Raw genomic sequence first — 19,125 nt, forward strand, 5'->3', positions numbered from 1 at the left:
CCATCTCTCTCCGCAATCCAGACTCTCCTAATGATCGGAGGTTATCTAACCAACAATGGAAGGATGCTGGATTCATTCGCGCTGTTCGGTACTACGATTCGCCTTGCCCACTCCATTGGTCTTCATCGCCACCCGAAGTATTTAAGTCCCGCTCCCACGAATGAGAAAGACTGCATTATACGACAGAAGGTCTGGTGGCACATGCTCCACTTGGATGAAAACATGTCCATGACCCTTGGAAGACCTCTAGGGATAAGCGGCATTGGGGACAATCCCTGGCCGACCGAGTTGACGACTGACCCGGTCTTATTACGATTCGGCGAGTTCGTTAACCACTTCACGATATTGGCCAGACAAATAATGAGTAGCGACCGCTTGACAAATGCCAGGATTGACGAGTTCACCGACATACTCCGAAGATTACTAGATACGATACCTGAAACGCTTCAGTTTCGTGATACGTGGATGCTTCCTGAGACGACTCTGCCGGAATTATGTGCCATAGCTACTGGTACGTTTCAACACTCTTTTGCTTGTATTTTGGTCATCGTGCTCAACGGGTACGATTTTGCCATAGGTACCTACACCTTAGATTGGCAGTATTGGACACAACTCCGAATAGCGAAATCCTTGGTGGCTTTTCTACTGCGACTCCTCTTACGCCCTAAAGAAGATATCATCTGAAGTATGCATTCGCTCACATGCTGCAGTTTACTTTTCCAATGCTCATACTTACATCGTTCTTCTGAACCAGCAGAAAACCGAAAAGCATACCACGTCTGCCACCATCTCGACTGGCAAGGATAATGTATTATCATTCCAAGCTGTCAACCGCACGTCCTCCTTGGACTTTTCACACGAGATACACCCTACACAGACTGCACCGCGCGGAAGGACGCTGGTACTTGCTTCATCGGAAGCTCTTATCTCTGCTTTCATGTTCTTCCATTACAGAGACCCAGCTGCGCTGATCGATTGGGCGATCGCACAACAGGCCTTTAATGGATGCATGATCCTTCTCTTGGATGCATTAGAATGCCGGACTATTACCACTGGTGCATTCAAAGCGGAACAGGCCTTCGTTGTCTTCAAGGACCTATACGAGAACAGCGTCCACGAGCTTGCAGGGTTGGCTGTGGAAAAGCTCAGTCTTTGCTTGCAGGAGTTACACAGGCTGGTAACACTGCCGTCCGACGTCCAATCGCGTGGACAGAGGCATACGGCTATGCAAGGGGCGCGACACAGTGAAGCAACACGAGCTTCGGCTGCGACTGACACAGTCATGGGTCACACTGGAATGTTTCTACTCGAGGACATGAGCCAACAAACTGCCGCGAACGAAGTCTTTTCCCCGATGGCTTGGAACAATCCCAATATCGCCACCCAGACCGAAGAACATCATCATGCAGGACTACATCGCGGGGCTGCATACAAGAAAGAAGCAACATCACCCAGCGATCATGTCGCCAACGCTCGATACACAGACGGCATGCAGGGCTTGCGCAGATCGACCACGTTGCGATCAGCGTCCACACGATACGCGACTCTGTCTGAGGACGATCACATGCAGCCACATGGTTACACTGCTCCAACCTCGCCTGCAGACTTTTCAATGCTGCATGATCATCAGCTGAAGAATACGATAGATCATCGTAGGTGGCAAGCGTCCCGAGGAGATGAGAGCAGCCGTTCGCTTCACTTATATACCCAATTCCAGAAAGTCGCAACATCAGAAGACTCGCAGAACGACATGGTTTGGCATCATGAATGGAGTCATGATGTATCGGGCGGGATCCAGGAGCGCAGGCCCCAATCCTCCGCATGGCCACAAAGGCATAACTCATGTCCCGCAGTGCCTCCAGTCAACGCTCATCCGCCGATTCTCAGACCAGCTTTCTCCTCACCAGATGATATCGACCGGCCCACAATGATGCGAGGGTCACGAAACATGCCCATCACCTCAGCCGAGCTTACAAACTTTCAACACATCGCATAGTTTCCCCCGAGTTACCGAGGCGGAACCGTACACCCCCTTCACTCCTCGCCGCGTAGCACCGTTACAAATGACAAGCATTGCTGAGGCCACACCGGGCTTTTCGCCGACCGTTCTAGGAGGGTTCTATGGAGAGCAAGGGCAGATTAGATCACAAGTCGTGATATATCCGTCAACTATCGCTGCGTCGTCATCACTCACGCCTATGACAGAGAACATGAGCATGAACGACTGGAACAGATACACGGGTAGCGAAGGCCTTGACTAGGGAAGCATCTGACTGGTACAAAACTGCGTTGACTAGATTGCGAAGGGTTCACTTGCTGATGGAATGTATATTTGGTATCGGACATGAAATGAAGCAATTCGGTTTTACATCACCGCTAGTCAGAGTGAAAGATGTCTCTCTGCATTAGTTGCACATATCCCAACGCCTGGTCCAGCATCTCATCATGTGCACCAGTATACACGATTGCCTCACCAAGACTGTTGGCATTGTCCTCCAATTGCATCCATTTCCTTCTTCAAGCCTAGCAGCTTACCCGGAATCTCGGTTCAGATGGCATCTCAACGCGAAGCCACTTGGAATTATTTGTCAGAAGCTACCCAACAATCTGGGTTGGGTGGCTGTTGCTAATGTTCCTTGGTAGCCGCGCGAGGCTGGATGTACGACTGGTTGGCATGATCCACCGCAATGGTCGTGTGTGAGAAGTCTGGCTCACATAATTAAGATGCCAGTTTGTGTGTGAGAGGATGATCCCGTGCACCGTGGACCCGTTACGCCACGCGCCGCCACGGCTCTACCTGACATCCACACACATCCACAGCCATACATTTTCCCGTCTCCATTCCGCCAATCACAAAACAACCCATCCTCGCATACAACAACATGGTGCCCATGTGTTGGCACGCAATCCCGATAGTCTGGAGTGACAGGCTGTCGGAACACGTCTTCAGGATCGAGGGCCCCAGAGCCGGAACCGCAGTCTCGATATCGGTGAGGTACGCGCGAATGCTACGTCGCACAGCAGCCCACCAGCCGACAGCCACACGCAGCAAAGCGCTCAACGCCGATGATTGCACATGCTGCAGGGCGCCGTCGATAATGTCGCCGATCTCCACTGCTTCGAGCTGCGAAGGCGAGTATGCTGTTCCGAGCATTAGACTTGCAGTCATGCTGATCGACGGAGGAGTTGCTCTGGGGCCAGATTCGCGAACTGCGGTGGCGTGGAGTCATGACTCGAGTCTACACGTGCAACGTTGAGCCTCACTCTTTGGTGATCTGCGTTGTGCGCGTGGATGCTGGGATGTGTTGGTGTGGACACCTCGTGGTTTGCGCTGATCTTTTGGTGGTGGCGGGTGGGAAACGCTTTTCTCAGCTTCCGTCGGGTGTTCGCAATTCCAACGCAGCGCAACGCAATCGCGTCGTCATAGAATGTAATGCAATTTTTGCTGCGGGAGTGGTGTCTACCGGGATGTCTGCACGCGCTGACAGTACGCCTCTTGGACTGCTTTTTTTCCCTTCTGCATTCCACTTGCACTGGTCGGTCCGGAAGCGGTAATCCATACATGGACGCGGGGAAAAGTCGCCGTGTCTTGCCAATGTCTACGTACGATGCTAAGACATGCTTGCATGATCGTGGATTTCGTAGTGTTTCTCCATGTCGGCTGGTCGGTGTAGGTCATGTTGAAGCGGGAGTAGTAAAGTAGCACGGCGTTTGTGTGCTGATATGGCCTGATGACTGCATAGTTTATGTGCAGATAACTAGCTAATGTAGCCAAGACCCTTTCACGATTATGCACGCGCAAAATCTGGTACACGGGTGCGAATGTCGCTAGTATATGTGAGTCTGAACACATACGATACCTCAAGATAACGTGGTGGGTAATAGCGTAGGCTCAAGTCTGAGTTGAATCGGTAGCTTCCTTCCACTGACCCACAGCAACTGGAAGCAAAACCAAGTACACCGCCTACAATGAAGTCGTAGTATTGTTTTTCGAAACTGTGAGGTATGCCTTAAAAGACAGTGTTGAGCATCACGAATGCAATTCGATATTACAGTAGTCCTCAAGCGCTGAGTAAGTCGGTCCTCACTTCCTTGCGTTCCAAAGACTGTACGTGGAAACTGTGTCGCATTCCCAGGTAACAAAGAGAGATAGAGTACCCTGATATACCCAAGCTACAAAGCAGTCACAGTACAGACGCGAAAAGTTTGTGGGTGCATGCCGCTCAACGAGACATAAAGGAGATGGATGGGTTGCCGTTCACCCTGAATGTTTTGGCAAGGCTGAGCTGCTGCCTAATCGTCGCAAGAACGCGGGAAAGATCGGAGTAAGCACGACACCTGATGTTGTTAGTCGGCTGTCCGACAGTGCCGATGGGACTTCTCCTCGTCAAAGAGAATGTTTATAAACTCATGTTTTATCGTGATAATGATGGTAGTTAGAGTGCGCACGTCCGATCCAATTTGCCCGTAAGATAGAATACCACGGCACACCTCTTGGCCGAGTGTACATCACAGAGTCATCATATCATATACAGCTATGAGCACAGAAGAGCATGGAACTACCACTCACGAAGAAGATACCCGCGAATGTCGATACCCCTTGGGAGATGATACTGCAGACACACTGACGCTTCCCGACGGGCGCAAGCTGGGTTACGCACAGTACGGGTCGCCCACCGGCCATACCATCTTTTATCACCACGGACTTCCAGGGTCGCGCATCGAAGCAGCTTCGTACAAGCATATCGCTCTCGAGCTAGGCTTACGGATAATCGCGGTCGATAGACCTGGAATCGGCTTGAGCACGCCACATCCCCAACGAACATTGTTGGATTGTCCAAGAGACCTACGATGTCTCGTCGACCATCTACAACTCGAGAGCTACTCCGTACTGGGTGCATCTGGAGGAGGATCCTACACTCTTGCGTGCGCAGCAGCACTTCCTGCGTCGCAGCTTAAATGCGTATCCGTTGTATGTGGGGTCGGACCAATGGACATCGGCATGAAGGGAGCAGACATCTTGCACCAGCTTGGCATTCCGTACGGATGGAAGTACGCGCCTGCCTTCCTCACGAAGTGGTTCTTAAGCCGCGATGCTTTTGGGCGCATGGATCTGAGCGACGAGGAGCGTTTCCAACGTGTACTTGACCCCTCAAACCTCGCCTCAATCAAGGACCCAAGGGACCGCGAGCTCATGGCAGATGAGGATCTCGTTCGACTGATGTTACGATCAACTCGTGAGGCGAGAGCGCAGGGGTTCGATGGCATAGCGGTCGACGGGAAGGTGATCTGTAGTGATTGGGGGTTCCGAGTTGAGGATATCAGGAAGGATCTGCCGGTGCAGCTGTGGTATGGCAAGGATGACTGTTTCGTGCCTGCCAATCATGGAGTGCAGATTGCAGCGAGACTGGGTAGTGACAACGAGAACGTTGTTTTGAGGGTGGAGGATGCTACACATTCGACGATATCGCAGAGGTGGAAGAGGGCGCAGCTTGAAGCGATGGCCGCCGTGATGCAAGGGTGAAGATGCCAAGCCCATGCTGCCTCGGATGATACCATTCTAGCCTTGCACCTCCGATTATCACGAATCTTCACTCAATCATCAACACCAAGTTCTTCGTCCCGGACGTTCCAACCCGTCCTTCGCACTAAACTCGCTCGTCCGCCTTGCTTGCCATTTCTCCTCTCTTTCACTTGTGTACCTTCAATCTTCCGTTTCTCCGCCGCATTCTCTTCTTTTGGCTTCATGAGCCCGTAGTGCTCGAGCCATGATCTTGCATACTCCCAAAGATCGGTGGCCACTGCCCAAGGCCTTCTCCCGTACACCAATCCGAGTGCGACCACTACGCAAACGGGTATGCCGATAGCCCAAAGATGCCAGAACTTTGGTCGCCCTGGGCGGAAGTCGTCGCCCATGCTGAAGATGCCGGCAAGCAGGGTGAGCGGGAAGACGATGGACGCAAACAAGCTGAGACGAAGGCCGAACTCGCCGTCTGAGACCCCTCTGAATGCCGCGCGAAGGTTGGCGAGATCGTTTGACACCGAATTCAAGGCTTCTGCACGATCGCGCAAAGGCTGCATCCTTGTGTGTATCGTAAGGAAGTCTTTTTGCGCGTCTCGGATCGCCAGGGATGCATTCGCGTCGACACTTTCGCAGCCCAATTGCACGCCTAGACGTTCAAGGTTGAGATACATTGCACGCCAGAAGTGATTCAAGTGTCGACGCATGTAGTTGATGTCTTTGGCGATCTCGTTGATCTTCAGTAGGTCTGCCTTCCATTTCTGTTTACTCAAGTTGTCGTCGATCTGGGCTTGATAGTCATCGGAGAACCATTCACCCCTGGCGATTGTCGTGTTCATGAGCTCAAGTTGGTTGACCCAGTGTTGGGCAACATGTTTCAGGAGGTAGTATGCTGCGTTGGACGATTTCTCGTTCGTTTCCTGGATCAACTCAGGAGTAGCAAGCTTGGTCCAGTAGAACACCATCTCATCCATGGCACTGGTAAGATTCCGCTTCTCCCGGAAAACTGGAAAGTTCACCTCTTTTGTCCCCAAACCGACTTCGGAGAACATCAATGGGGCCAATGTGGAACATCCATTATGGTACGGCCAGCTCTGATGTGAAGTTGCTCGGAGGGCATGGGACGCGCCCCAGTCTTGTGCTCGCCAGAGTGCTGACCTGCTGTCAAACGGCTCTTCGGCTTGTAGAATCAAGCAGTCATCCAAGGTTTTTCGGGTATTGCTATCGAGTTTGATATGGCCCACCATTTCACATTTGCTCCCTGCCTTCCCCGCCCCCGATGAATCATCAGCGAACTTTGTCGATGGTTCTTTGCATGTCGCAGCAAAGGCAGGGTCAACCAAAAGAACCGCTAGAGCCAGCAAGAGTCAGTCACAGTTCAGGAGCCAGGATTGACATGAGAAGCTGAGAAGCTGAGAAGCTTACCATCCCATCCCAAACCATCTGTCTTCCCGTCCGGCAGAAAATTCTGCGACGTCCAGAACGACGCACACCGTCTTACGAAAGCATGCCTTCGGTCAGGCTTGCCTAACGAAGGTATGTCGATATCCTTCCACCTTTCGTACCTCCGGCGATTCACAGCAAACGAGGTCTGCAAGCTCAGAACGTCTATCTTATCGGGATAGAGCAAAGTGCGCAGCTCGTAATAGCGCAAAGTAAATGACTGCCCAGGCACTGACATCGATGGCAATCCTCTATGTGGGATGGACCAGGAGTCCGTGAAATTCCAAGTATTCATCTGCTCGCTGAAGACCAGAGGGTCGACGCCTAGATGGTGGCCCAGTGCATCCACATAGTCCGGTTCCATATCTTCAAGGATGAAGAGCCGCTTGTGTCTCTCCTCACGACTCTTATTGGCTGGCTTCTTCTTGAGGTACTCTCGGAGCGCAGCAGCACTCTCAAAGCCACCTTTTTCCACCTCCACGACGCTTTTGGCCTTGAACTCCAAGCAATAGCATCGGCCCGGCGTACGTTGGTGCTCTTTCTCGTAGTGTTGCCTGACAGCCTTACGGCCGGCTTCCCCCTCATTTGCTAGCTTTTCCAAGAAGGACTTGAGCGCTGGAAATGCATCCTCCAGCGTGTCGAGACATTGCAGATAAGGCTTTCCTTCGAAACGGGGAGAAGGACTGGTACGTTGTCCATTTTGTGCCAACGAGTGGGTCATCATGATAGGATCTTTGGAGAAATCCATCTTGATAGCCGGACAATGATACAATGGGAGCTGACAAATACTTGTAGCGGGCCAAAAGAGAAGGCTGAGATGGAGGACTTGCGCGATCAGCTCCTTTTCTTGACCGGATGCTGACAGGATATAAAGGCGCAGTTAAGCGCTGCGTTCGAATCCCCTCGCGCATGGTGGCTTGCATACCAGTCCCCATGGATTGGATACACTGTTTAAATTATTCGATTACGTCGCTGTTCTCAGCAAGATTTCGGTCTTGCGGCTGAGCATGCTGCGCCCACTGTGGCTGCCTCAGCTGATAACCCCGCATAAACCCAGCCGCCCTTCCACATAGTACCGGAAGCAACGATGCTCTTCATCGACCTCGATCTATTTTTCATAACCCCCTTTTCTCCAGCTCAAGTCAAATCTCAAGTGGTCTATCATGGCGACTTCAACTTCAATTTCGCCGTCAGGTACCCCGGCGGATGACCCAATCTCGCAGCCGCAGAGTATAGCACAGCCTTCTCCCACCGATTTTTTCGAACATAAACCACTCGATCATTCGCAGCCTTCTATAAGGCTGCTAAAGATATCACCAACGCTGTCAGCTGAAGGCCTTATCCGATGTTCCATATCACATACGACCATAGACCATGCGCCCTATCGTTGCTTATCCTACGCGTGGGGCGAACCTGAACCGAAGCAACTTATATTGATGAACGGAAAACATTTTCACGTCCAACCGAATCTCTTCGAATTCCTGAAGATAATTAGAGCGGACACCGAACGTACGACTCACCAATACTGGATAGACGCTATTTGTATCGACCAAAAGAACACGGCCGAACGCAATCACCAAGTCATGTAGATGGGGAGGATATACTCTGGAGCTGAAGAGGTCATCGCTTGGCTCGGAATCGCGTCACAAGAGACAGTTTTACATTATCATGAGAATCTACAGTCACCAGACAATCGTTACTATCATTTCTACGGACGAGAGACTGTGTACGAAGACTTCGCCCATAACCGATATTGGACCCGAGCATGGATTACACGGGAGCTCATACTAGCACGTCGCATCAAAGTTGCAATCGGAACACTCACGTTGACAATTGAGAGGCTTCGGGAGATGCTTCTGTCTAGCCGATCCTTTGGGGCTCGAAGTGAAGAGATCGGCGAGATTATGGCGCTGGATAGTCAAAGACGGAATGCTGTTGGCGAACCTTTAGCAAGCCTTTTGTTGCGATTTCGTGACAAGAGATGCAGCGTCGCCAGAGACAGAATCTTTTCACTACTGGCATTATGCTCCGAATCAGCTGGAATCGAGGTCGATTACGCTTGCTCGATCTTTGAACTAGTGAACTCGATCATGAAGTGCAGTGAGCATACTCTTTGTGCATGCTCCACTGCCGCTATTATGCAAAGCCTCGCGCCTGACATACATGAACTCATGAGCAAAGATGAGTTTAGTCCTCAGCGGGGTCCGTACATAGAGATTGACACGAGTGGGAAACATTGGAACCGTACTGGGTAGCGAGAGGGTTGTAGAGTCCTTAGCCACATCTGTTTCCACGCTTTCGCTGAAGCTGATATGGGATTATCACTTGGTGCGACCTCATTTGGATCACTGCTTGTCATGACGCCTTCAACACCGCCCGCGCTAGGACAAAGAAGCAGAAGGTCTTCTGTGAGACAATCTCCTGGGATTAGCTTTGCCTCGATCGGCCAAGGATTTGGAAGAATACGGGTATCTCTTTGGTACCTTTACCAGAACTACGGCTGGCAGCTTCTGCGAAGAAGTGAACTAAAGCTTTGTTCGAGGTCATGGACTGATGATGGATCCGGGACTTCAGTCCGCGCGGGTTATGGGAATTGGGACCTCAACGCACCCGAATCGCTGCTAGAAGAACCAGGTACCAAATAACAAATGTTACCCCGCGGTTTACAGTAATGACATGGAGACGAATGCTTCTGCATAATATCCTTGTCAATAAGCGTATTAAGATCATTTCACCACGTTATCTCACACCACACGGCCAAGAATAGTGACAACTCTGGAGACCAGACTATCGCTTTAATGTGAACCCTTGCAAACACACTTGCTCACTCCAAGCTTTTAAGGATAGCAGGCAAAACCTCCACCTCCGTGAAATCCCAAATCGTGCTCGAACTCCCCGAAGCCCAATTCGCGCCCGTCCAAAACGTATTTGTCATACCTTGCAGAGCCACAAAACGCTTGTAAAAGCCATTCTTGATCTCGTCGACTGAGACGCTCAACGCGAAAGGAGAATGGTTATTGCTAGCCTTTATCGTCGTAGATTGATTGGCAGGGGGCAGATCAAGTGCATCGCGAATCCTCTGGACCGTGGCGAGAATATCGGAGGTGAAGTAATTGTCCGAGGCTTCCGTGGGAGTGGAGTATTGCACCGAATAGAGGTTGTCAATTTCGGCGGTGAAATAATATGCGCCTGGGAGACCGGGGATGCCGAAGGCGGCCTGTGCGTCGTAGTTGTACATAGAGACGCCCTGGGGGAAACCGGTGTTGGCCACGACTGCATTCCAGTAACCGCTGCTGTTGAAGCGAGAGAAGATGTCTGTTTCTTCCGTGTTCAGGTCCAGAAACTGGTCGAGGAGGGCGACTTTTGGGGGGATGGTCATAAGAAGTTTCTTTGCGCGAATGGTTCGGGTGCCCGATGGGGTTTGGGCGACCAGGGTGACGCATGACGGGCTGCGTTTGATGGATTCGATATTGGCGCATTTCACGACAGAGCTATTGCCCATCCCGAGTGTTTGTTCTGCGGCATCCCAGAGCGCTTGCTGGTTGTGATTTGCTTGCGAGACTTTGGTCTTGTCCTTGCGCGCTGAGACTTGCATGGGATTGAAGAGCTTCATCACGTATAGGGTAGGTTGGGCCAGGATATTGCCCATGCCCTGGAACTGCAAAAAGCCATCATATGCCAGCGCGCCCAGATCGTATTTCCGCAAGAAGTCACCCCAGGGCATCAATAGGTCCTCTGGAACGGGATCGGGGAGGTGGTATCCACGGAAGAAGTCGTCTGGGTACTGTGTGAGAAGAGCCTGGTACTTATCCAGAGCTACAGCAGATGCGTTAGCGTCGACGACGGGCCATGAAGGCCCGACGACCGAATTCCGGAAGTCAACTGCCTTCGGTTGGCCACCAGGCTTGAAAGGAGCGAGAGGAATGTTGAGGGAGTCGAACAAGTGTCGAACGGTGGTGGTATTGACGAGGACTTGGGTGCCGTAATCGAAAGTCTCGCCGGTTGCCGTGTCCTTGTAAGTGTTGGTGTGTCCACCCAGCCGGCACTCTTTTTCAACGAGCGCAACCGATTTTCCAAACTGCTGCAGCCGGACAGCAGCATGAGTGCCACTGGAACCTCCACCGACCACGAGCACGTCGTAATCGTAATCGTTGGCAGCAGCCAAAGAAAGAAGACCGGACACCACGGTCAATAATCCTAGCCGCTGTAATTGTACCATCTTGACAGAGGTGTTGGGGGAAGAAAATGAGAGGGATGTGGTGCGGGAAAGAAAAGAGACGTGACTTTGGTACAAGCGATCCGAGGTCATAGATGAGGCGGACCGAAGACGGGACGACGGCGCTATTCATCTAGTTTCGGCGAATATGTTTGTCGCCTCTATGATGGCCTCGGGGTATACAACGAGAGAGCTAAATTCTAGGTTTGACTAATAGTCTTGTTACTACATCAGCGGCTGCTCTACTCACCGCTTCCTGATTTGTAGTCAACGCCTCCGCGAATGCGAATCCGCCTGGAGCTAACAAACCCCCATCAGTTTCTTGATGCCACATCAATAAGCAAAAACAATTAATCGAACAGCCTCATAGCTGAGTTGCAGATAAACAGAGCCAGCATTGGACGAGCGAGGGGCTCCAGGGGCGTTCGCACGCGTAGCCACGCCTGCTTTCTGGCTTACGCGTCGTCAGCTGGCTTCGAGTATACGAGAAAGAAAGCCTCGTCGGTACGGTTGTTCATCGAGGTGAAACCGCGGGTTGAAGCTGCCACCGAGGAAGCTGGAGACTAGGCGACGTGACGCGCTGAGACACGATGTTAGGAGTGGGTCGGGGATCGCTACTCGACTCGCCTTACCAGCCTCGTGGGGCTAGCCTTAAGACCCACTTCCATCACTCTAGTCCGGTGCCTGCAGGAAGTCGCAATAGACGCCACCGACGTCTTCTGGTAATCGCACTTGAACCACAGAGTGACGTTCCTGGCAATGCTTATTTATAATCACTCACCAGCTCGATGCAGGAAACATCAATTATTGAATCCTTACAACCACATGGAAATGAATGACTCCACGGAAACAGAAAGACCGAGGTTACGACGATGATCACCGTAGTAAACAAAGCCTCAGGTTGTTCCCACTATGGGGTTTGTTTTAGGTGTATTGAGTGTAGTAATACCGCTATGCCATATTCTTCTGTACTCCCATGTCAGGAACGGAAGAGTGAGTCTATTAATGCAGACACTTGCAGCCAAGGATAATGCCTATGATGATAAAGAGGGATAGGGGTATACCAAAAACGCCGATGAAAAAGTCCTAATCCCAAGAGTCTGCGGTGCGCCATGTGTATCTACCGACGGGATATGCAAAGGTCGATCATCAATATAACCACACAGCTACTCCTGCAACTGGTGCGTAGGGCAAGCACCCCGTCCTTTCTTATCCCACCACTCCTTGATACAAGTCTGAGATTAATGTTAGCACCGTACGTTCACACCGCACTGTAAAGGGGAAAGACATACCTCATGGAACTTGCACCAGCAAACCAACCTAGCCATCTTATCCCCAGACTCAAAATCTTCCAGACAGATCGTACACTCGGCCTGTCTGCCCTCTTCATCAACACAGTCCTTCTCAGTCGCGACGTAAGGAAACATGCCACGCGCAGCATGACTCATTCGATTTGCGTTACTGGCGCCTTCACCATTACCTGCACTGCTCATACCGCGGGTGCGTTGAGTGGGCAGGCTGGCAGATGTTTGCGGCGTGAGTGCAGCTGTTGGGCCTGGAGAAGCGGAGTGTAGGGCGATACATTCTTCAATGTGCTGGGTGCGGTCTGAATCGTCATTGTCAGGGCCTTTGGGTGGAAGCTCTTCGCCACAAATGGGACATTCGTCTTCTTCGGGGATTTGGCGGCGAGGCCGGGTTGGCTGGGCATTTTGAGGTTGAAGTGGAGGCGGTACAGGGGTTGACATGGCTTGGCTGAAAGGACTGGTCCCCGAGAAAGATCCGTACCCGAAGTTTACACGATTTTGTGCGTTGCGGGCCCGGTTGTTAGCTACGGTCTGGGAAATGAGAGGTGCGCGGTGATGTGGGTGTTGCTGCTCGATAGCAGATGGCGGGAGAGGTGGCAGCCGCCGCTCTCCCATATGCGAGCCCGCATGATAGCTCACTCTCCTACTTTGATTGCTCTCATTTGTGGGGTCGCGTGTGCCATATGCATGGCTCTGGCTTGCACCACGCGAAGCATCATGTACGCTTGACGACGATCTGTGTGCGCGAGGATGTGGGGGTGGTGGAGGTGGGACCTGTGAAGATCGGTGTGGGATTGGCCGAGAACCATGACCGAGTGAATCGTATCGTGGAGGTGGGCTGAAGTTTGGATCAGGTACACAAGGATTGCAGACGCGGACTTCCTCGCCTCCGCCTAGCGCTGGGTTGCGGAACGGGCCGAAAGTTGACATGGCGCTCTCGTCTTCTCCTGTCAGATCGACGAAGTTTGCGATATTTTCAGACGGCGGATGCACGATGAACTGGCGTGGAATAGTAATACGATGTGGCGAGCATGAAGCGCACACGACTCTCCCGCATTTCCTGTACTTGTTGTCAGTAAACAGTCCAGACGAACGCAACTTGTAGGTTTCCAAGCAGACGAGGCACATGACCCCAAACGTCCCATGGCTGACACGACTGGGACGATGGAGTTGGTGGTACGTACCTGCAATGATGCCTCCTAAGTAAGAATGTAAAGGGTTTCTTGCACACCGGACACTGAGACACCTCGTTATCCGGCTGCCATGGCGGCAGCACAATATCACTTTGTCTCCTCATGGTGCCTGTGTTCGCTTGTGTTGTGACGGGCGGGGTGGGAGGTAATGCGCGGACGGAAGCAGGCGACGAGTCTAACAAGATGGGATCCGCACTCGAGTCGCCCGCGCTTTCCGAGTGCATGCGTATGCTCGACGGCCGCCTCATGGGCGAGTCGGCGGTTGTGAGGCGTCGCTTGCGGTCTGAGCTGCGGGAGGACGACGAGTCGGTGCGTTGCGAGGGGCGGTTTGGGAGGGTGTATCGCGAGGAGGAAGGGTTCGAGCGAGCTTCGGTGGCGGCAGCGGGGTTGCTACTTGCAGGCGGTGGTTGTTGGTTGGCAGTGGATTCGGTACCGTCTCTTAGGAAGTCCATCCATGTTTCGCGGTCCTGGGCCAGGAAGTGTGATGCGACAACGCCCTGTGAATGATGTCGGGAGTTGCTGCCCATAACAGCCTCGCGTGGCCCGTCTATGGTGCTGCTTGCTCCGTCATATTGACCGCCGTATGCGTGTGAGTGGTGTGAATAGGGTCCACTCGGGCGTTGATTGGCGTTCGGAGGCATTTGGGAGAGCTTGTGACGGATCGACGCGACCGAAAGCGGAGGGAGCGAGCCAACAGAGGCCAACTGCGCCAAATTCACTCGCGAGTGAGCAAGGGCTTATGTGATGGTGAACGGGAGGGGTGCTCTTCGTAGAGAAGGTCGGCCGGCTCACGGCGACATGCCGCCACTTGCTTCGGCGTCTGCGTCGCGCGTGGGCTTTGGCACTCCGAGCGTGGATAGCGCTGTTCCTTTCAGTCAGGCTGGAGCCACAGGGCAGCTATCTTTCACCCGCCTGTAAGTCGCGCAGCGTTGGGTTGCGGTGTAGAGGCCGGAGGTGGGTGGGTCCTGCGCGTCGGCTCGGCGAGGGGAACTCGAACCACTCTGCTGTATGCGCCGCTCGTGAAGGTGCAAAGTCCAGAAGATAGATCAGAGAAAAGTCAGGCGGCAGATAGCGCACAACGCGACACAGATTGGTGAGCAGAGAGCCGTGGCTTCTAAGCGTGGTCGGCCAACGTTGGAATGCCTCAGGCGCCACTATGCCGTTATCTTAGCGGTTTCACGCGACCATCTGCGCCGCCACGCCTGCCTTAGCCTTGCGAGGGAACAACGATGCGTCGCCGCATCGTCGTCGGCCCTCTTCACGTGTCAAAACTTTGGAGCGCACATCTGCCATGAATAGTCGTGGATTGACTGAAATTACTATTGTACGTTACTACTCGTGCCTGTGCACTCCGTTCCGCTTGTATATATAGAAAGTATCAAGATAGTATGTAGTGGCCCCGTCTACGCCCTAAAGAGCCCATCGCTCATGTATCCCAACCAACGCCATCAAAATCGCTTTTGAACAACTATACAGCAAGGAAACTCGTAAGCGCACCTTCTGCGCCAAGATCAAGATTAAAATGGGAATCTATCAATCCCAATATGGTATACGGGAAAAACCAACATGAATGAAATGACTTTTTCATCTGTGGTAGCTGCGCCCACTGTGTTGTGTGCTCCCACTGCGACTACGGTCTACAATCTCCGCTGAAGCCTCAAGATGACTTCCCGCGTCATACACGTCACGTTGGACGCTGTCTTTCGTCACGTGGTGCTGGACAACACCAGTGCTGAGAGGTCGCTCCGACGTTCCACCAATCGCTGGGGGCGCATTCAGTTCACTGACACCGTCGTTACGGTATATGCTCGATGCTGCCGATGGCCCAGGTGAGCGCTCTGGTGAAGGCTCGGTGGATCCAAAGGGTAAGCGAATGGGCAGGCCTCCAGGTCCGCCGGGTTGCAGGTGCTGACTTCGTCTTTGACTGCTAGGACTCACTGACGTCGGCACGTCTATAACAGTGGACAGTCGGTCTGGGAGGAGAGCGGCTTCCGTCGACTTCGTACGACGTGAGTTCTTGCGCGGTATTGATGGCACGCGACTTGGAGGTCCTGGTGGTTGCGTAACGCGGGAAGCACGCGACCCGATTCTACTGGGCAGCTCGATTCCGCCAAAACTCTCAATGGGTCCCAGAGCCGGTGCAATAGGCGAAATACGATTCCCTGGATCGTAATCTCGTTCCTCGTCACTCGTGTCTGAGTCGCTATCAGAAGAGTCTCGTCTCCCTCCAGCCAAGGCAGCCGCTGTCGCTACGCCTGACCCTCCTGATGCGTTCCGAGCTCGCGGAGGTGATTCAGGACTGTCCCGATATGGCTCCTGCACGACTGCTGGCGACTCAGCGTCTTCTTCCACAGCCATCATCTGTGGCGGTATACGTGTACTTCTGACCACTTCAAATCCCTTGCTCTTTTCTTTCTTCCGCCCACCCAATAGGTTCAGGCTCTTGAACCAACCTGTAGCCGACGACACAGGACTCATGGGATCTGCAGGCCCTGTCTTCAGCTTTCGCGTAGGTTGAGAAGACAGAGCAGGGCCACGAAGTCCATAGTAGAAGTCTGACTCGCGTACGGAATAGTCAGTATTATTGTTGTTCCTTCTATCAAGATTTGGGTCCGAGTCGTCTCGATTCAACCGCAGATAGGCTGGGGCAGGTGTGCCGGAAGTACGCGACGGGCCTTCGCCGGCTTTGATAGCTTCAGTGTCCAGATTGTCCGAGTAGGGGGCGTCAACAATGTCTGCACTCCCCAGAGGCGCCTTGCCTGGTGCAGCTGCGGTCAAAGAGTCCATGGTATGCTTGCGAGGGCGTGGAGGTCGATAGTACGGATCCGCGGCGTCCATGGTGCCCATCGTTGGCCGGCGAGAGCTCTGGCCCGAAGATCCACCACCTAAGAAAGTGAAGGGCACCGGACCCGAACCTGGAGTTGGACTGACATTTCCGTAGTCGCCCTGACTGAAACCGTCGAATCCAACACTTGCACGTTGGCTGTCTCGGTCATAAGGCCCGTTCAGGAGCACGGCTGAACTGGCAGACATGCTCCGAGATCGACTGTTCATGAGCTGTATGTTCTTGTTCTCATCGTGGGATAACATGGCAGCGTTCGAGTTCAGACTACCACGAGTGTTTCGGTGAACGTTACGTTTCGACAGTTGTCGCTTTCCAAAGACTGCGGTAAGACCTCCTCGTTGATCGGCACCTACGCCACCAAGTCGGGCGGAAACCTCGATGATTGTCTGAAGAGCGTTCAAGAAAAAGCCGAATACCAAAACGATAGCGTGTAGTAACAGAATGATGTATCCGATCCAGCCTTTGGGTGCTTCATCTACGTCAAGCGAGGGTACGAAAGCGACCGAAAGAAGGACGCAGGTGAGTCGGACTGTGGCGAAGAAGGTATGGTAGGCATTCATCGAAGTGTTCGACTGAAACGGCCGGAAGGCATGTAGAGTGAGAATCAGAATAACTTCGCATATAGCAAGTATGATGATTTGCGCGATGCCAGACGGCTGGATGGCGCCGATGGCGATACCACGGATGATGGTGAGCAGGACAGGAATGAAAGAGAATGGAGCCGCATCATCCGAGTAGGTGTTGTAGAGTGGTCCATAGGTCAAGACAGTGGGTAGGTCGTCAAACAAGTGAGCACGAGGGCGTGTGGTGAAGATGAACCAGAATATCCAGGTAACTGATCCGGCGACAATGATCAGCATGATGACGGCTGAGGAGACAACAGAAGCCGGCGAGCGTGGGCCGACTACGAGTTGAAACAAGGATAGCGCTATAATCGGAAGCATGAAGTAGTTGTAAACGACACGGATGATGTTACCGGCGGTGAAGGACCAGTTCTTTCCAGTCAGATCACCATCTTGTGTGTTGGTGATCCAGCGGAAGAGCCAGCGTATGAAGAAGCCGAGCTGTGTAAGCACAATCACACAGGCTATCAGAACGAGTAGGAAGATGGCCATGCACGCCCAGATATCACGCTCTCTACTCATCCCAACGTACTGACCCAGGCGGTTCAGGCCGTAGGTTCCGTTAGCAAAGTAGATGCCGTCAACAAGACTCTGGGAGCCGTTGCCTTGACTGACGAAACTCTGATTGAACAGAAGTAACGACCAACTGGCCTGGCTGACGACGGGCTGGAAGTAACCAGGGTAGTTCAGGCTGAGACTTCCTGCCAAGACGATGAATTGGATGTACTGCAAACAATCCCCAAATCCTGGCGTGACCAAACGCAGCAGATCCTCGTCTCGGCCATAGTTGCTGGTCCAGCGGAAGATATTTGATGTTCCCCATGGACTGCAGGTCGCCGCGAACACGGTTGCAATAGCTACGAGAGCAAGCACGGCAGCCGGAAGGTAGCATATCGCGTCGGATAGTTTTTTGCCGAGGTCTGGTGTAATGTTTGCGGAAATGCAACCAAGAGCCTGTGCGTTGTCGTCACCAGAAACGATGCGCAGTGTCGAGGCCCAAGTCGAGAATGCGTACGAGCTACCGAAGTTATGTGCGACACTGACAGCTGGTAAGGTCCAGAATTCGCTCAAGTTCCCACCAAAGGATGGAGCCACCGGGCAACTTGTGTTCAGTACGGATTGACAAAATTGGGCGGCGGGCGCGTTGTATGCGGAGTAGGACAGGACCTTGTTGTTCCAGAACAAAGTAGTGTAGTGCTTGTGGTTCGGAGCGAGGTTCACAATCTTGCCAAACGTCATATTTGGGTCCTTCCAATTGTCGTCGTCCAACGGTGGGTAGTCACCAAGCTGGGCCTGACCCGAGACATTGCCGTATACAGTGACATTGAGTGTGTGATCCGGACTGAAGTCGGCCCAGACGTATTCGGGGGTGAAGCGGAGGTAGGGCGTTTGTTTGCCGTCGGCCAGGTAGACCCGTGTCAGGCAGTCTTCAAAGTTTACGAATACGGCGCTTGCGATTGGCAGGAAGGAGGCTATGGCGAGGACGGCGAGAAGGGGAAAGAATGCGCGTAGGGCCGGCAAGGTGGATGCTTTCCGTCGCGATCGTGGGGGCGTCTGTGTGGGTTGTATCGAGGGTATCGTGAGCTGTCCAGAATCAGGCAGCCGTGGCGCGTCATCGCGCGAGGTGGTAACGGCCATCATGACGTCCCCCTCTTCATATTCACCCTCCAGTCTGCGTCTCAACGCGATCGTCTTGAGGTTGTGTCGCAAAGATGGGCCGGTGGCGGTCTCCAATGGTACGCGTGAACGTGGCGGTAGAGTTTCGTGGGCGGCGTCGGGGGTGCGGTGGGTGAGCGTAGGTCGGAGCAGTCTGTTGTGGAATGCGTTGGGGCACAGCTGAGGAGTGTACTACGGCGAGCGAGGGTAAGCCTGCTGGGAGTGAAACAGGCGTCAGAGGAAGCTGCGCCGATGAGCTGGCAGGGGCGACGGGTCCCGGGCGATCAGCAGCGGCAGTGCATGGACAAGAAGACGATAACAAAG

General features: G+C 53.0%; 4 protein-coding genes across 4 annotated transcripts; 1 reads left to right on the forward strand and 3 right to left on the reverse strand.

Moving 5' to 3' along the window:
• Window positions 1–4,537: 4,537 nt before the first annotated feature.
• On the forward strand, window positions 4,538–5,524 carry J4E93_003013 (uncharacterized protein; the record flags this gene model as incomplete). The annotated part of the gene is made up of 1 exon (XM_049340953.1): window positions 4,538–5,524. The coding sequence occupies one exon, from the start codon at window positions 4,538–4,540 to the stop codon at window positions 5,522–5,524; it is 987 nt and encodes a 328-aa protein (XP_049201835.1).
• A 71-nt stretch (window positions 5,525–5,595) lies between these two features.
• On the reverse strand, window positions 5,596–7,712 carry J4E93_003014 (uncharacterized protein; the record flags this gene model as incomplete). The annotated part of the gene is made up of 2 exons (XM_049340954.1): window positions 5,596–6,527; window positions 6,947–7,712. 2 exons carry the CDS (start codon window positions 7,710–7,712, stop codon window positions 5,596–5,598), a joined length of 1,698 nt encoding a protein of 565 aa, XP_049201836.1.
• A 2,076-nt stretch (window positions 7,713–9,788) lies between these two features.
• On the reverse strand, window positions 9,789–11,183 carry J4E93_003015 (uncharacterized protein; the record flags this gene model as incomplete). The annotated part of the gene is made up of 1 exon (XM_049340955.1): window positions 9,789–11,183. One exon carries the CDS (start codon window positions 11,181–11,183, stop codon window positions 9,789–9,791), a length of 1,395 nt encoding a protein of 464 aa, XP_049201837.1.
• Window positions 11,184–15,261: 4,078 nt separating this feature from the next.
• On the reverse strand, window positions 15,262–18,786 carry J4E93_003016 (uncharacterized protein; the record flags this gene model as incomplete). Its single annotated transcript, XM_049340956.1, has 1 exon — window positions 15,262–18,786. The coding sequence occupies one exon, from the start codon at window positions 18,784–18,786 to the stop codon at window positions 15,262–15,264; it is 3,525 nt and encodes a 1,174-aa protein (XP_049201838.1).
• Window positions 18,787–19,125: the final 339 nt, after the last annotated feature.

The sequence above is a fragment of the Alternaria ventricosa genome, assembly GCF_023758065.1.
Source record: "Alternaria ventricosa strain BMP 2768 chromosome Unknown scaffold_4, whole genome shotgun sequence".
Taxonomy (NCBI): domain Eukaryota; kingdom Fungi; phylum Ascomycota; class Dothideomycetes; order Pleosporales; family Pleosporaceae; genus Alternaria; species Alternaria ventricosa.